The 16,951-nt window shown below is 38.0% G+C and overlaps 1 protein-coding gene across 4 annotated transcripts in view; it reads left to right on the top strand.

The window, feature by feature from the left end:
* The window catches only part of ATF6 (activating transcription factor 6), a 235,460-nt gene that overhangs the window by 84,089 nt on the left and 134,420 nt on the right, over positions 1 to 16,951 (top strand). For all 4 annotated transcript variants that reach the window (XM_081256539.1, XM_081256538.1, XM_081256537.1 and 1 more), the window contains 2 exons: positions 10,409 to 10,522; positions 11,603 to 11,702. In XM_081256539.1, coding sequence (XP_081112665.1) covers positions 10,409 to 10,522; positions 11,603 to 11,702 — 214 coding nt within the window. The remainder of the gene's footprint in view (positions 1 to 10,408; positions 10,523 to 11,602; positions 11,703 to 16,951) is intronic.

The following is a 16,951-nucleotide window of genomic DNA, read 5'->3' as shown; positions in this document are numbered from 1 at the left end:
TTTCTTTGTTATGTCAACTAGAACAAGGTTATAGTGGACCTTTTCAGACCTGTATACTTTTTGATAAACATTTCCCTGTGTTACTTGTAATTGTTATTAGAGCCAAATGGAGCTAGGTCCTTGACTAACAAGGCAAAGGGAGGTCATAGTGTGGCAACTGTGGCACAGAATAATGCTTGAAAATCATTAAAGATTTGTTTACTCTTAACTAAGGTTTTACAGGCCAAAGGCTATAGGGGAATCATTCTCCTGATTTTTACTTTGTTACACCCATACCATTTAATGAGATTATTACCATAGTCCTTCAGGCTTGTCTTCATTTAGTCTTCCTGGAAAAAATGCTAGTATTCATTTTTTTTTTTAGGAAGCTGCAGTGTGCAAAGTACTATGCTAAATGTGGCAGAGGATCCAAAGAATTATATGGTAGTGACTGTAATGCAACATAGAATGTGATAGATGCCATGATGTTGGAAAACCTATTTCCTGCCTTTTGTTTTTACATGCCCAAATTAGCCATGCTTCTGAAATACTGATCTTAGTGATCACATAAGAGTGTCCCTGAATATTGCTAGAGTTTAATAGAATTTTTAATTTACTAAATAATTTTTCCAAGTTTGCCCTACATGTCCCGTAATTTTGAGTTCTGTTGTTGTCTACATGAGATCCAGCAAAGGTTACTTTTTTTTTTTTTTTTTTTTTGCGCTACGCGGACCCCTCACTGCTGTGGCCTCTCCCGCTGCGGAGCACAGGCTCCGGACGTGCAGGCCCAGCGGCCATGGCTCACAGGCCCAGCCGCTCTGCGGCATGTGGGATCTTCCCGGACCGGGGCATGAACCCGTGTCCCCTGCATCGGCAGGCAGACTCTCAACCACTGCGCCACCAGGGAAGCCCTAAAGGTTACATTTTTAATAGATAGTCTTTGGATGTGTGAGAGTTGAGAGTGTGCCACTTAGGTTGTACAGCTTGTTGCTAAAAATGGAATGAGATTAGACACCAGAAATTACCGTTCAGGTAAGCTTGACAAGAATATTACTTATTTTGCACTAACCACAATAAATAGAAGCCTTCACTTATTATATGTCCATGTTAGAGTAAGGTAATATGGTGGTTCCCGAAAAGCACAGTACACTGATTGTACTAGTTCAAACTAGAGGTCTGGATGACTTTTAGGCTGTAATTTATCAGCTTTCAAAGTAGTGCATGAAATGCAAGCCATCTCTCTGTCCCTGACCCCAGAGTCACCACTGCCTGTGCATAATCTGGGTTACTGGTCTTAGTAATCGATTCTTGTAAAGGTTACGTGTAAGTCTCTTGAAATATCTAAGATTATTATTGAGGCACTTGGGAGATTTAGGTGTTGGTCCATTATTTGATGTTCTTTCTTTTGTTATTATAAATACTGAATAACAGATACGAAAAACGTGTTTGTGAAACATTTGAAAGCACCAAGTATGAATTTGTTTTAAACTGAATTTTAGGTGGTTTATATATACTCAGCCATGACATTTGTATTTATTTTCTTAATGCAGCTTATTTTATGTTATGTTTCATTTTTTAGGAGAGTTACGAGAACTGGTTCAAATAAAAAAGGAGTAGATTCTTAATGTTGTAATTTATAATATTGCATTTGCCTTTTATTTAATAATTAACTGCATATATTTTTTCAGCCTTAGAAATGTGTGGTATACAAATAATATGACCATATAGTTTGTCAACCAAACTGAGGCACTTCTAAGAATGAAAGGTGGTGCTAGTAATATTTATGTCAGGATGTCAGGCACAAATCAGGACTGTCTTAGATAAAGGGAAAAGGATAGTCACCCTACACATAAAGCATCAGCCAGAACCTATAGTCCAGGAATTCTCATTAACTCTAGCTCCTTAATACTGTCCTTCACCTTAGTGATTTATTTGTTGAAATTTTTTCTATTGGTATGGAATGGTTTGCAGGCAGCCTAGAACCCTGACCATCTCAGGACTAGTGTAGATCTAATTGCCTCCAGATTGCATTTTGGCTTAGGTTTTCCCTTTTCTTTCCCCTTCAACTCCACCCAGTCCCTTTCCTGGTATTTTTCCTATCAGATTTTTTTTTTTTTTCCAAAGAATATTTTTGACTGATAGAACAAAGCCAGTCAGCACAGATGTGCAGAAATCATTACTAGAGTTTATCACATGGAAATAAAATTATAAATCAGAATTATATTTTCAATAGTAGTTTTAGACTTTTCTGATGGACTTAAGCATTTGTATTTTAGGCCTGATTTTTTTTTTTTTTTTTTTTTTTTTTTTTGCGGTACGCGGGCCTGTCACTGCTGTGGCCTCTCCCGTTGCGGAGCACAGGCTCCAGACGCGCAGGCTCAGCGGCCATGGCTCACGGGCCCAGCCGCTCCGCGGCATGTGGGATCCTCCCGGACCGGGGCACGAACCTGTGTCCCCTGCATCTGCAGGCGGACTCTCAACCACTGCGCCACCAGGGAAGCCCAGGCCTGATTTTTAAAATAACAAGTATGTGACAGATCTTTTTTCTTGGCAAGTTTTTTTTTTTTTTTTTTTTTTTTTAGTGTGGCAAACAGCCTTTTCTTATAAGCATTCAGAATTTACCAAGTGCAAGGCAGAGTTTTTTTTTCTTCTCCCTCAGCAGCTAGTTTAGGCTGATTTCCTTTGCTGTGTGCAGTCATTACTTGTGTACCACCATCTCTGTTTTATTTCAAATAACTTAACCCTAACAGGCAGAAGAAAGGACATCAAGAATGTTTCTGGTGCAACCTGCAGGGAAGAATCATCTATATACCCTCAGCTGTTGCTTTTTTCCCCTTGTATGTGGCATACATAGAAGTCTCTGACTTTTATCTTGAAGTTAGTTTTCCACTCTGCCAAAATTATTTTTGTCAAGGGGGCCAGTGAATTCAGCACTGTCAAATTCAGTGAAAACTTGTTTTAATCTTAGTTGATCCTTCCTCAGCACTTGGCTGTGTAGATCACTCCTCCTTGAAGCATTCTCCTTTTGTATTGCTACATTTTTAGTTTCCTCTTTTTTCATGGGTTCTGTTTCATCTTTGTAGGCTCCTCCGCTATCCAAATCTTAAGGCTTGGAACTGTGAACTTTTTTGTTTTCTTTCTGCCATAATTTAGCCCACAATCCATTTCTATATATCCGCTTGAATTTATGTTTCCCGTCCAGACTTCTGAGTCTCCAGAGTCATATATCTAGTAGTTTCCTTGAATTCTCTTTTAACATTTCAAACTTAACACCTACACAGTGAAACTCGAGGTCCTTCTCCATAATCTGTTTCCACCCACTTGTCTACAATAGGCTTCTTTTTTGTTTCTATTTTTTTAACAACCTTTTTGGAGTATAATTGCTTTACAATGGTGTGTTAGTTTCTGCTTTATAACAAAGTGAATCAGCTATACATATACATATATCCCCAATCTCTTCCCTCTTGCGTCTCCCTCCCTCCCACCTCCCTATCCCACCCCTCTAGGTGGTCACAAAGCACCAAGCTGATCTCCTTGTGCTGTGTGCCTGCTTCCCTCTAGCTATCTGTTTTACACTTGGTAGTGTACGTGTGTCCATGCCACTCTCTCACTTCATCCCAGCTTACCCTTCCCCCTCCCCGTGTCCTCAAGTCTGTTCTCTACATCTGCGTCTTTATTCCTGTCCTGCCCCTAGGTTCTTCATGACCTCTTTTATTTTTTAGATTTCATATATATGTGTTAGCATACGGTATTTATTTTTCTCTTTCTGACTTACTTCACTCTGTATGACAGACTCTAGGTCCATCCACCTCACTACAAATAACTCAATTTCATTTCCTTTTATGGCTGAGTAATATTCCACTGTCTATATATGCCACATCTTCTTTACCCATTCATCTGTCGATGGACACTTAGGTTGCTTCCATGTCCTGACTGTTGTAAATAGAGCTTCAATGAACATTGTGGTACATGACTCTTTTTGAATTATGGTTTTCTCAGGGTATGTGCCCAGTAGTGGGATTGCTGCGTCATATGGTAGTTCTATTTGTAGTTTTTTAAGGAACCTCCATACTGTTCTCCATAGTGGCTGTACCAATTCACATTCCCACCAGCAGTGCAAGAGGGTTCCCTTTTTTCCACACCCTGTCCAGCATTTCTTGTTTGTAGATTTTTTGATGATGGCCATTCTGACTGGTGTGACGTGATACCTCACTGTAGTTTTGATTTGAATTTCTTTAATGATTAGTGATGTTGAGCATCCTTTCATGTGTTTGTTGGCAATCTGTATATCTTCTTTGGAGAAATGTCTATTTAGGTCTTCTGCCCATTTTTGGATTGGGTTTTTTTTTTTTTTTTATATTGACCTGCATGAGCTGCTTGTAAATTGTGGAGATTAATCCTTTATCACTTGCTTCATTTGCAAACATTTTCTCCCATTTCTGAGGGTTGGCTTTCTGTCTTGATTATGGTTTCTTTTGCTGTGCAACAGCTTTTAAGTTTCATTAGGTCCCGTTTGTTTATTTTTGTTTTTATTTCCATTTCTCTAGGAGGTGGGTGAGAAAGGATCTGATTTATTTCATAGAGTGTTCTGCCAGTGTTTTCCTCTAAGAGTTTGATAGTGTCTGGCCTTACATTTAGGTGTTTAATCCATTTTGAGTTTATTTTTGTGTGTGGTGTTAGGGAGTGTTCTAATTTCATTCTTTTACATGTAGCTGTCCTGTTATCCCAGCACCACTTATTGAAGACACTGTCTTTTCTCCATTGTATATTCTTGCCTCCTTTATAAAAAATAAGGTGACCATATGTGCGTGGGTTTATCTCGGGGCTTTCTATCCTGTTCCATTGATCTATATTTCTGTTTTTGTGCCGGAACCATACTGTCTTGATTACTGTAGCTTTGTAGTATAGTCTGAAGTCTGGGAGCCTGATTCCTCCAGATCCATTTTTCTTTCTCAAGATTGCTTTGGCGATTCAGAGTCTTTTGTGTTTCCATACAAATTGTGAAATTTTTTGTTCTAGTTCTGTGAAAAATGCCAGTGGTAGTTTGATAGGGATTGCATTGAATCTGTAGATTGCTTTGGGTAGTATAGTCATTTTCACAATGTTGATTCTTCCAATCCAAGAACTTGGTATATCTCTCCATCTGTTTGTATCATCTTTAATTTCTTTCATCAGTGTCTTATAGTTTTCTGCATACACGTGTTTTGTCTCCTTAGGTAGGTTTATTCCTAGGTATTTTATTCTTTTTGTTGCAGTGGTAAATGGGAGTGTTTCCTTAATTTCTCTTTCAGATTTTTCATCATTAGTGTATAGGAATGCAAGAGATTTCTGTGCATTAATTTTGTAATTAATCCTGCTACTTTACCAAATTCATTGATTAGCTCTAGTAGTTTTCTGGTAGCATCTTTAGGATTTTCTATGTATAGTATCATGTCATATGCAAAGAGTTATAGCTTTACTTCCTTTTTTCTGATTTGGATTCCTTTTATTTCTTTTTCTTCTCTGATTGCTGTGGCTAAAACTTCCAAAACTATGTTGAATAATAGTGGTGATAGTGGATACCCTTGTCTTGTTCCTGATCTTAGAGGAAATGGTTTCAGTTTTTCACCATTGAGAACGATGTTGGCTGTGGGTTTGTCATATGTGGCCTTTATTATATTGAGGAAAGTTCCCTCTGTGCCTACTTTCTGGAGGGTTTTTATCATAAATGGGTGTTGAAATCTTTTTCTGCATCTATTGAGATGATCATATGGTTTTTCTCCTTCAATTTGTTAATATGGTTTATCACATTGATTGATTTGCGTATATTAAAGAATCCTTGCATTCCTGGGATAACCCCACTTGATCGTGGTGTATGATCCTTTTATTTTATATTTTAATTTCTTTTAACACCTTTATTGGAGTATAATTTCTTTACAGTGGTGTGTTAGTTTCTGCTTTATAACCAAGTGAATCAGCTATACATATACATTTATCCCCATATCTATTCCCTCTTGCATCTCTCTCCCTCCCACCCTCCCTATCCCACCCCTCTAGGTGGTAACAAAGCACCGAGCTGATCTCCCTGTGCTATGTGGCTGCTTCCCACTAGATATCTGTTTTACATTTGGTAGTGCATATATGTCCATGCCACTCTCTCACTTTGTCCCAGCTTACCCTTCCCACTCCCCGTGTCCACACGTCCATTCTCTAGTAGGTCTGCGTCTTTATTCCCATCCTGCCCCTAGGTTCTTCATGACCATTTTTTAAAATTTTAGATTCCATATATATGTGTTATCATACGGTATTTGTTTTTATCTTTCTGACTTACTTCACTTTGTATGACAGACTCTAGGTCCATCCACCTCACTACAGATAACTCAATTTTGTTTCTTTTTATGGCTGAGTAATATTCCATTGTATATATGTGCCACATCTTCTTTATCCATTCATCTGTCCATGGACACTTAGGTTGCTTCCATGTCCTGGCTATTGTAAATAGAGCTTCAGTGAACATTGTGGTACATGACTCTTTTTGAATTATGGTTTTCTCATTGCCTTACATATTGAGGTGCTCCTTTGTTGGGTGCATAAATATTTACAATTGTTATATCTTCTTGGATTGATCCCTTGATCATTATGTAGTGTCCTTCCTTGTCTCTTGTAATAGTCTTTATTTTAAAGTCTATTTTGTCTGATATGAGAATTGCTACTCCAGCTTTCTTTTGATTTCCATTTGCCTGGAATATCTTTTTCCATCCCCTCACTTTCAGTCTGTATGTGTCCCTAGGTCTGAAGTGGGTGTTTTGTAGACACTTGATATACGGGTCTTGTTTTTGCATCCCTTCAGCCAGTCTGTGTCTTTTGGTGGGAGCCCTTAATCCATTTACATTTAAGGTAGTCATCGATATGTATGTTCCTATGACCATTTTCTTAATTGTTTTGGGTTTGTTATTATAGGTCTTTTCCTTCTCTTGTGTTTCCTGCCTAGAGAAGGTCCTTTAGCATTTGTTGTAAAGCTGGTTTGGTGGTACTGAATTCTCTTAGCTTTTGCTTGTCTGTAAATGTTTTAATTTCTCCGCCAAATCTGAATGAGATCCTTGCTGGGTAGAGTAGTCTTTGTTGTAGGTTTTTCCCTTTCATCACTTTCAGTATGTCTTGCCAGTCCCTTCTGGCTTGCAGAGTTTCTGCTGAAAGATCAGCTGTTAACCTTATGGGGATTCCCTTGTATGTTATTTGTTCTTTTTCCCTGCTGCTTTTAATATGTTTTCTTTGTATTTAATTTTTGATAGTTTGGTTAATATGTGTCTTAGCGTGTTTCTCCTTGGATTTATCCTGTATGGGACTCTGTGCACTTCCTGGACTTGATTAACTATTTCCTTTCCCATATTAGGGAAGTTTTCAACTGTAATCTCTTCACATATTTTCTCAATCCCTTTCTTTTTCTCTTCTTTTTCTGGGACCCCTATAATTCAAATGTTGGTGCATTTAATGTTGTCCCAGAGGTCTCTGAGAGTGTCCTCAATTCTTTTCATTCTTTTTTCTTTATTCTGCTCTGCAGTAGTTATTTCCACTCTTTTATCTTTCAGGTCACTTATCCGTTCTTCTGCCTCAGTTATTCTGCTGTCAATTCCTTCTAGAGAGTTTTAAATTTCATTTATTGTGTTGTTCATCATTGTTTGTTTGCTCTTTAGTTCTTCTAGGTCCTTGTTAAACGTTTCTTGTATTTTCTCCATTCTGTTTCCGAGATTTTGTTTCATCTTTACTCTCATTATTCTGAATTCTTTTTCAGGTAGACTGCCTATTTCCTCTTCATTTGTTTGGTCTGGTGGGTTTTTAGCTTGCTCCTTCATCTGCTGTGTGTTCTCTGTCTTCTCATTTTGCTTAATTTACTGTGTTTGGGGTCTCCTTTTCGCAGCCTGCAGGTTCGTAGTTCCCACTGTTTTCGGTGTCTGCCCCCAGGGCTAAGGTTCATTCAGTGGGTTGTGTAGGCTTCCGGGTGGAGGGGACTAGTGCCTGTGTTCTGGTGGACGAGGCTGGATCTTGTCTTTCTGGTGGGCAAGGCCGTGTCTGGTGGTGTGTTTCGGGGTGTCTGTGGTCTTATTATGATTTTAGGCAGCCTCTCTGCTAATGGGTGGGGTTGTGTTCCTGTCTTGCTAGTTGTTTGGCATAGGGTGTCCAGCACTCTAGCTTGCTGGTTGTTGAGTGGAGCTGGGTCTTAGCATTGAGATGGAGATCTCTGGGAAAGCTTTTGCCATTTGAAATTACGTGGAGCTGGGAGTTCTCTTGTGGACCAGTGTCCTGAACTTGGCTCTCCCACCTCAGAGGCACAGGCCTGACACCTGGCCGGATCACCAAGACCCTGTCATCCACACGGCTCCACAGGGATCCTGAGGGAGGCAGGCTCCTATCAGCTCAGGTGGAAACTGAAACTGGGTCAGTCAAGCCTTGCGGTTTGGACACTGTACTGACAGAGACTACAGTGCACGTGGGGGCAGCGCCATGTTCCTTCATCTCTGAGAGGACTGCTTCACCACTCGCCCACCAGACAACCCAGGATAAAATGGTTACAAGAGGCTTCTTCATTTCTGTTTCTCAAGCCAGAAACCCTGGTTCCTCCCTTTCAACAAGTGCTGTTGATGTTCTTTCCAAATATTATCTTGAATTGGTTCATTCTTCTTCATCTTCCTTGCCACCACCTTAGTCCATAGTATCTTCATCTCTTGCCCAGATTGCGATAGATCTCTCCTAACTGGTCTCCCAGCTTCCCCTTTTGCCTCTATCAAAACTCTTTTTGGTAACAATGGCAAGGCATAAACGTAAATTAAAATATATCACTTCTCTACTTAACACCCTTTTGTGGCTTCTTATTACATTTAGTAATTCCTTATCATAATCTGGTCTCTGTCTTTCCAACCTCATCTTGTGCCTCCCTCACTTGCTTACAACTCTTCAGCTGGTGAGTAGTTTTCCTTAAGTTCCTTAAACCCTCCCTTGTCCCAACTGCCTCTGTCTAGAATGCTCTTATCCCAGTTTCTATAGGGCTGGCTTCCTCTCATCCTTTATGCCTTGTCTTAAATACTATCTCCTTTTCAGACCATTTTATCTAAAGTAGGCATTGTTGTTGGTTTTCTATTTCAACCATATGTTTATGTCTTTCATAGCTCTTACCACAGTTTGGATTTATTTTATGTGTTTGTTTTCTTGTATTTGGTGCATCTTCTCCGTTAAGGTCTTTGAGGATGGAGACTTCATTTCCCTTGTTCCCTATTGGAATTCCAGCACCTAACACAGTACCTGGCACACAGTTGGTGTTCAGTAAATATTTGTTGATTGAATTAATGAAAAGTACAAATCTAGCTATGTCCAATTTTGTGTTTATAGTTTTTCTTTTTGGATTTTAATATATCCAGTTTTCTAAATCCAGAGTATTGTATATAAAGAAATTCAAGATAGAGCTAAGATTTCTTAGTGAGAAAGGTTACAATAGGCAACTGAAGGGAATAAATAACAATAATGCCCTCGGCTCAGATTCTAATTTTCAACTCAGATTTTGCTCCCTACATCACACCCTGGATATGAATTTGCATGATATAGATCACTGTGATGATTAGGAAAGTATATTTTTTGAAGCTAATAGAATAACTGATTAATGGCACTCTGTTGTTTTATTAGGGATTATAAAATTTATATTTAGCTTTTCAAGGCTTTTACTTTTCTCCTACCAAGTATTTTATGCTTTCCCTTTCCCCTACCACACACACTGTTTTAAGGAGACTATTCAGTTCTGTTATCACAGAGTTGAGAATGACCACAAAACTTCAGTCCTGGTTACATAATACTTTCCTATCAATCGTAAGTCTTTCCTATCAATCAGTGGGTCTTTCCCCCAATTTCCCCTCTTACTTTGTCACCACCTCTGTTCCAGCAACACTGTGTATGCCTTGAGCTCATTGAAGACGTGAGCCATGTGTTGTCATTGTATCCCTAGTTTTGGGTACATAATAATTGAGCAATAAATGTGAACTATCATGATAATCTCTGTAGAAAATTGGAAAATGAAATTGGTGCTGTATGGTCTATACTTCCCTCCTTTTTAAATTACATTCACTTCTTTCTTACAGTATGTTCTATTTACAATATTAAAAACTTTTTTTGTTGAAGTATAGTTGATTTACAATGTTGTGTTAATTTCTGCCGTACAGCAGAGTGATTCCATTTTATATGTATACACACACACACACACACACACACATTCTTTTTCATATTCTTTTCCATTATGGTTTATCATAGGATATTGACTATAGTTCTCCGTGCTATACAGTAGGACTTTGTTGTTTATACAATATTTTTATTTCCATGAAAACTTAATACTAGCAATGACTTTCTTATAGCAATCTCTTAGGAATTTAAGACAGAAGCCAACACATTTTGTAAATCTGTGTTTCAGATATGATCATTCTGTTTCAAATGACAAAGCCCTGATGGTGCTAACTGAAAAACCACTACTCTATATTCCTCCACCTCCCTGTCAGCCCCTGATTAACACAACAGAATCTCTCAGGTGAGTGTTGTCAGTTGTTGCAGATATATCTGAGTGGGTTCCTGTGTTTAGCTTTGGAACCTAGAAGAGTATTTGTTTGGATTAACCAAGTGGTTGAGAAAACTCTGAATTATTTATTGAATAACCATAAGCATATCAATTGTTGTCCGGTTTCCCCACCAACCTGATAGAGATGGTGATGGGTCTATTTCATGTGATGGTATTGGGATTGTATACTTAAATGTCTTATTTGAAAACTGAAGAATGATATTAATATAAAAATTCAGGATAAGTGTTAGACTTGCAGTGGTAACATTCATAGTGGAAAACACCTTTTTCTTCAAATTAGGAAGATAATAATTTGAAGATATGTGATTCTGGAGTCACTTTCACATTAGTGTACTTTTCTTTATCTACTTTTCCCTTGAATTTTTTCCTGTGATTTTGGATCCTATCTTTGAACCTCAAAAACGGCTTCAGTTTTTTTGTGATACGTAGTAATCAACTATAGTTAAGTAAGTATAGTCTGACATCTTCACAACTACTCTAAAGAGTAAGCAAAATAAAGGGAAGTTATATTTGAACTGGCCTTTTTTTTTTTTAATTTCCAGTGTTGGAAAATTTGGATTATAGTACCTTGAAATTTCTCCTCCTGAGCAGTTGATTCATTCTTTTTCTACTTCCCCAAAAAGCATGATATTCAAAGGCTTTAATGAATCCATTTGTTGTTAGGAGTCCTATGATTTGTTTTGTGCTCTCCAGTGTCTCCAGTATTCGTGTGTACATAGTCCAAGAGCAGAAACAGGAAATACTTTTTTGTGGAAAAACCTTTGCATCCAATATTGATGTTTGCCAGGTATTTAGCTCTAATATTTTTTGAATTTTGAACTCATGATTGAGGAGGCTACCATATAAAAATGCATGTCATTAAAAAGAACTTAACATTAAGTGTCTTAGCTTTCTCAAATCAAAAAAGAATATTGAACCATTAGGCACTTGGAATGCTCTTTAGAGCCTCAGAATATGATTAAATTCATATCCAACCAAAGGTGAGACATCTGTTTCTATGAAATATGTTTAACTAATTAAGCTATTTTATAGGTTAAATCATGAACTTCGAGGGTGGGTTCATAGACACGAAGTGGAAAGGACCAAGTCGAGAAGAACGACAAATAATCAACAGAAAACCCGTATTCTTCAGGTTTGTTTCTGCTTGTCTTTGAACAATAGTTGGCATACTTGTTAGAAGGCTTCCTGCAGATGTGTTGCTCTCTTCTTTGGAACATTTGGGAAGCTTGAACTTTAGCCACTTCCCACTACCTCCTGCTGCTATTGAAGCAGGTGTCACTGCCATTGAAGCCCTCCTCCCAGGTTTCACAGCACTCATTTAGGTTTTATAACACTAGTATTTCCTGCTCAGGCATAGTGCTGTTTCCTGCTCTCTCCCTCAAATTTGCTTTCAAGCCAGGGGTTCGGTGCATGGACATCTGTATGACATGTTTTTGGCACAAATAATATAATAAATGATACTGTTTATCCCCTCTGTTCTTAGAGCTTTTCAAATGTAGGACAGCTTGGAAGTGAAGGCACATCTCCATGGGGGGCATTTTTGTACTTAGACTTGTAGCACTACAGGTTAATGACAGCTCTTATTTAGAACCTATTAAATTGGGCTTCTATCTTAATATTGTTTACCACAGAGCATCATTTATAGTCTTTCTGTCATTCAACTATTTATTACTACTTCTGAAGCACTTAGACTGACACATTGCAAGTTCCCAGCAAATGTTACCTGTGGTAGTCATAATGAGCCAGGTACTGTTCTAGACCCTGGGAATAGAGTAGAGGGTATGATAAAATCCTTGCCTTCATGGAACTTACATTCTAATGGGAAAGATAAACAATAAACACGTAAAGTGAAATAAGTCATACAAAAAAAGACAAATACCATATGATCTCATTTACATGTGGAATCTTAAAAAAAAAAAAAAAAACTCATGGATACAGAGAACAGATTGTGGTTGCCAGAGGTGGTGGGTGGAGGGTACAGACTTCCAGTTATGAAATAAAGAAGTCATGAGGATGTCGTTTACTGCATGATAACCGTAGTTAATAATACTGTAGTGTATATTTGAAAGTTGCTAAGAGAGTAGATCTTTAAAGTTCTCATCATGAGGGAAAAAATTAAATTAAAAAATAAATAAACAAGTAAATAAATAAATATACTAAAAATTAGAAGTTCTCTAAAGAAAAAGCAAGGTTGGAAGTTAGAGTTCAAATTGAGAGGTGAGTGGCTATTTTAGATTGGGTGGTTAGAGAATCCTTCTCTAAAGAGATGCCACTTGAGTGAGGTATTGTCAAGGTAGTTATTACCAGCTGTTATAACATTTAGCCTCAAAATCTCAGTAGTTTAATGGAATAAAAATTTGTTTCTCACCCAGAGTTTGAGGTAGCTCTCTAGAGTGGCTTTCCTCCAAGCAGTGACTAAGGAATCCAGGTTCTTCCACATTGTAGCCCAGCAACTTGAAATCCTTTGCTTTTAGCTTTGGGTGTTGGGGAAGAAAGTTTGGAAGATTATGCAGCATGTTTTAGGGATCAGGCCTGGACTTTAGTCAATGTTCAGTTGACTAAAACTCTGTCACTTTTCCCAGCCTCCCTTGCAGAAGGTTAGGCAAATGTCGTCTTCCTATGTGCTTGGGATGAAGAAGGGGTTTGGTGAGAACATAGCTTTTGCCATAGGCAGAAAATGGACAAAATGTAAAGGTCTAGGAGAAAATCTGGAGAAACAGCTTTTAGACCAAGGGAATAGAAAGTATAGAGACCCTCAGGAGGAAACAGTTTGCATATTTGAGGAACATCAAGAAGTTGAGTAAGGCTGGATTACAATGACTAAGGGGAGAGTAGCCAAAGATGATGTCAGAAAGACAGAGGAGGCTAAATCATATCAAATCTCATATGCAATGGTGAGAACTTTAGTTTTCATCCTAGGTGCGAGAGGACAGCATTGAGAGGTTTGAGCAAGGCTGTGACTTTATCTGATTTATATTTTTAAAAGATTGCTCTAACTGCTACCCTGAGTAGACCACAGCAGGGAACATGAGTGGATGTAGGGAGACCAGTTAAGCCATTTCAGTAGTCTAGGTGAGAGATCATTGCGGCCCATACTAGAGTGGTAGATTTGAAGGTGGAGGAAAGTACTTGAATGCCAAATATATTTTGAAAGTATAGATGATAGAAATTGCTATTGTAAAATAAAAAGGAAACAGTGATAATTCCTATGCTATAGCTACTGGATGAATGATGATGCCATTTACTGAGACTGAGAGTAGGGAAGGAGGAGTTGGAGGCAAGAAAAAAGAGTTTTAGATATATTACGTTTGAGATGGCTATTAGACATTCAAGTGGGGAAGTCAGGTGGGCACTCAGATATCCAGGTCTGGAGTATAGGGGAGAGGTTGAGACTGGAAGTTTAATTTGGGATGATATCACCTAGAGAGAAGGTAAAAAGAAGAGAAAAGAGGTAAGGAACTGAACCCTGGAACAACTTCAACATTAGAGGCTGAAAGACAAGGAAAAATCAGCACTTGAGAAGGAAGAGGAGTGGCTGGCCAGTAGAATAGGAAAAAATGTAGGATAGTTGTATCCAAAAACCCAAGCAAAGTAAGTTTTTAAGGAAGAGGATGTGATTTACTGTTACAAAGGTTAAAAGATGTTAAGATGAGGACTGGGAAATTACCATTGGATTTGATTATTAGAACTTGTTAGTTACTTTGATGAAGGTTGTCTCATTGGAGTGGTGATGACAAAAGTCTGAGTGGTGTGGGTTCAGGAAGTAAAAATAAAATGAGGAAATAGAGAAAATTATTTCAGGATAATCCCCATTAATGGAAACAGAGAAATGGAGTAGCTGTAAGAATCAAGGAAGAGGTTTTATTTTGGGATGGGATATGTTTCACCAGGTTTACCTGTTTATCTACTAATGGAAACTCCTTAGCTATTTGATTATTTGGAGACTAATTGGAAGCAGCACATGATAGGTTCCTAAGTACATTAAAAGTATATTGAGAAACATGGACTTTTAACCATTAAGGGACTGTTTTCAACTATAAAATAATGAGGGTTAGTCTAAATGAGCTTAAGCTCTGACATTTGAGATTCCATGATTATCCAGTATGTGTTTCTCTGGGCCTCTCCAGCACTTTTTGTTCACCTATTATGGCATCTTTATTGGTTGTTAGTACTTCATTACTAATGTCACAGTTACCTCAGAGTCCCAAAGCTGTTTACTGACGTTGGAATACAGTGTCCAGTCTGCCAAAGCCTACACGTTAGCTGCCTCCATGGCTGGAGGAAAAATGGACTCTGTTTCCCTTCTGCTTTCCAAATCTGGTGCAAGTATATATTATTCATAGAACCTAAATTATGCCTAGACCCTGGTCGCAAAAAAGTTTGGGTAATATAGTTTTCAGGCTTTCATCCCTTGTTATACAGGGGAAGAGCAAAAAGGGAGCAGGAAGAGATAATTGCCAGTAGAGAATTCCACACAGCTGGTAAAATGGGCTTTATGAAAAATTAGATTAAAATTATTGGCCTAAATGAGTTTTTTGCCTTATCTTTTGACATATTAAATTAAGAAGTCATAACAATTCTAAATGTATAGGCTCCAAGTAACAAAGTTTCAAAAACATAATGCAAAAAAGTGACAGAACTAAAGGGAAAAACAGATAAATCTGCAACATAATTGGAGATTTTAATATCTTTCTCATTTCTATGTAAATGTCTGTCTCACCTTTTTTTGGCTGATTGTGACCTTTTGCTAAATCCACATAGCTAAAAATGCTGAAGTTCATGGTCAAGTTTTCAGAAGTCCCTTTGTTTATTGGTGTAAATCTTGCATAGGTAAATGGCATATTCAGTTGCTGTTTGCCTGATGTCTCTGTAACTCAGCTATCCTTAAAGCCTACCCACTCATTTCTGAGCCTAGAGAAAGAAGTCTGGCTTCTTTCAGACTTCTCTGCTAATTTCATGTGTGCCAAAGTAGCAAAATCACCAGCTATTTAAAATTCACCAGCTATTTAATCTGTTTATTTTAAATGTTATATTTATCCACTAGCTGTAGTTTAATTTTGGCTTGATTTACTACTTACTTGATAAGCATATCAATAAATACAGTATTTTATTATTTAAATATATTTGTTTTTCTTTTCATTTTATCTGTGCTCTTTTTATTTTTGTTTAACACATTTTTAAACTTACTATATGTAAGACTGACATTAGATTTTCATAAAATTAGACCCTTGACTTGTTACAGAGCCAGAAATTGGAAGCCCTCTATTCATCCCTGCATATTGGTTCCATCTACCACCAAACAAAATTGTTCCCTCTTCTCTTCCCTTAACCCTTTGTATATTCTTCTATTTTAGCATCACATTATATCATTTCTACATATCTGTCTTCCCAGTTAAACTGCAAGCTTCTAGAGGGCAAAAGTCAAATGTTAAATTTTGTAGCACCAGTACATGTAGCAGGCACTCTATGAAAGTTTGATTGCTGAAGGAAGGATGGATGGATATAGTAATGAACAAATGCTAGTAATCTTAAGATTAAACAGTTATTCAAGTCACTGTTTGACAGGGTAATAATAAGGTCACCCTAACATAATAATTGGTAATGTGCTCTTGAACTCTGATACTCTTATAAAACTTTTTTGAAGATCAGCTTACAAAGCTGCTGAGGTATATAAGAAGGCATAGTGCAAAGCAGGCGCTATGTGGAAGACAGGTTTCCAGTGTAGTCTATGTGGACCACTAATGGTTCCAGATTGGACTGTTCTCTGGCCAAGAATCATTGATGAGATCTCTTTAATGATGGATTAGTCCACAGGTGTATTTAGGCATGAAGATCTTTGTGTTTAACTCAGTAAACAATAGGATCTAGTTTCATTATGGACCTTTCATACTTCAGGAAATTTTCATTGGGAAAATAATTATTTTAGAAAAACGTAAGTTGTTATATGTTCAGTAATACTTGTATGACTTGGTCATAAACCTTGTGATACTTGGACTAAGTTTTTGAGCTATTTTTTTTTTCTTTTGCGGTACGCAGGCCTCTCACTGTTGTGGCCTCTCCCGTTGCGGAGCACAGGCTCCGGACCCGCAGGCTCAGCAGCCATGGCTCACGGGCCCAGCCGCTCCACGGCATGTGGGATCTTCCCGGACCGGGGCACAAACCCGTGTCCCCTGCATCGGCAGGCGGACTCTCAACCACTGCACCACCAGGGAAGTCCTGAGCTATTTCTTTAATCTTTGTGGGAAGTGCTTTAAATGTCTTACTGTCTGTAAGACACATCTCTCAGCCCAGAATGTGACAAAAAGAGTTCTAATTTCTATATTGGTGTTTAGTTATGTGAACTTAATATGTCAGTATATTCATGAAAACAACTTTATGGGG

Source organism: Mesoplodon bidens (assembly GCF_964165515.1).
Source record: "Mesoplodon bidens genome assembly, chromosome: 2".
NCBI classification, from domain to species: domain Eukaryota; kingdom Metazoa; phylum Chordata; class Mammalia; order Artiodactyla; family Ziphiidae; genus Mesoplodon; species Mesoplodon bidens.
This window is presented reverse-complemented; position numbering and strand designations above follow the sequence as displayed.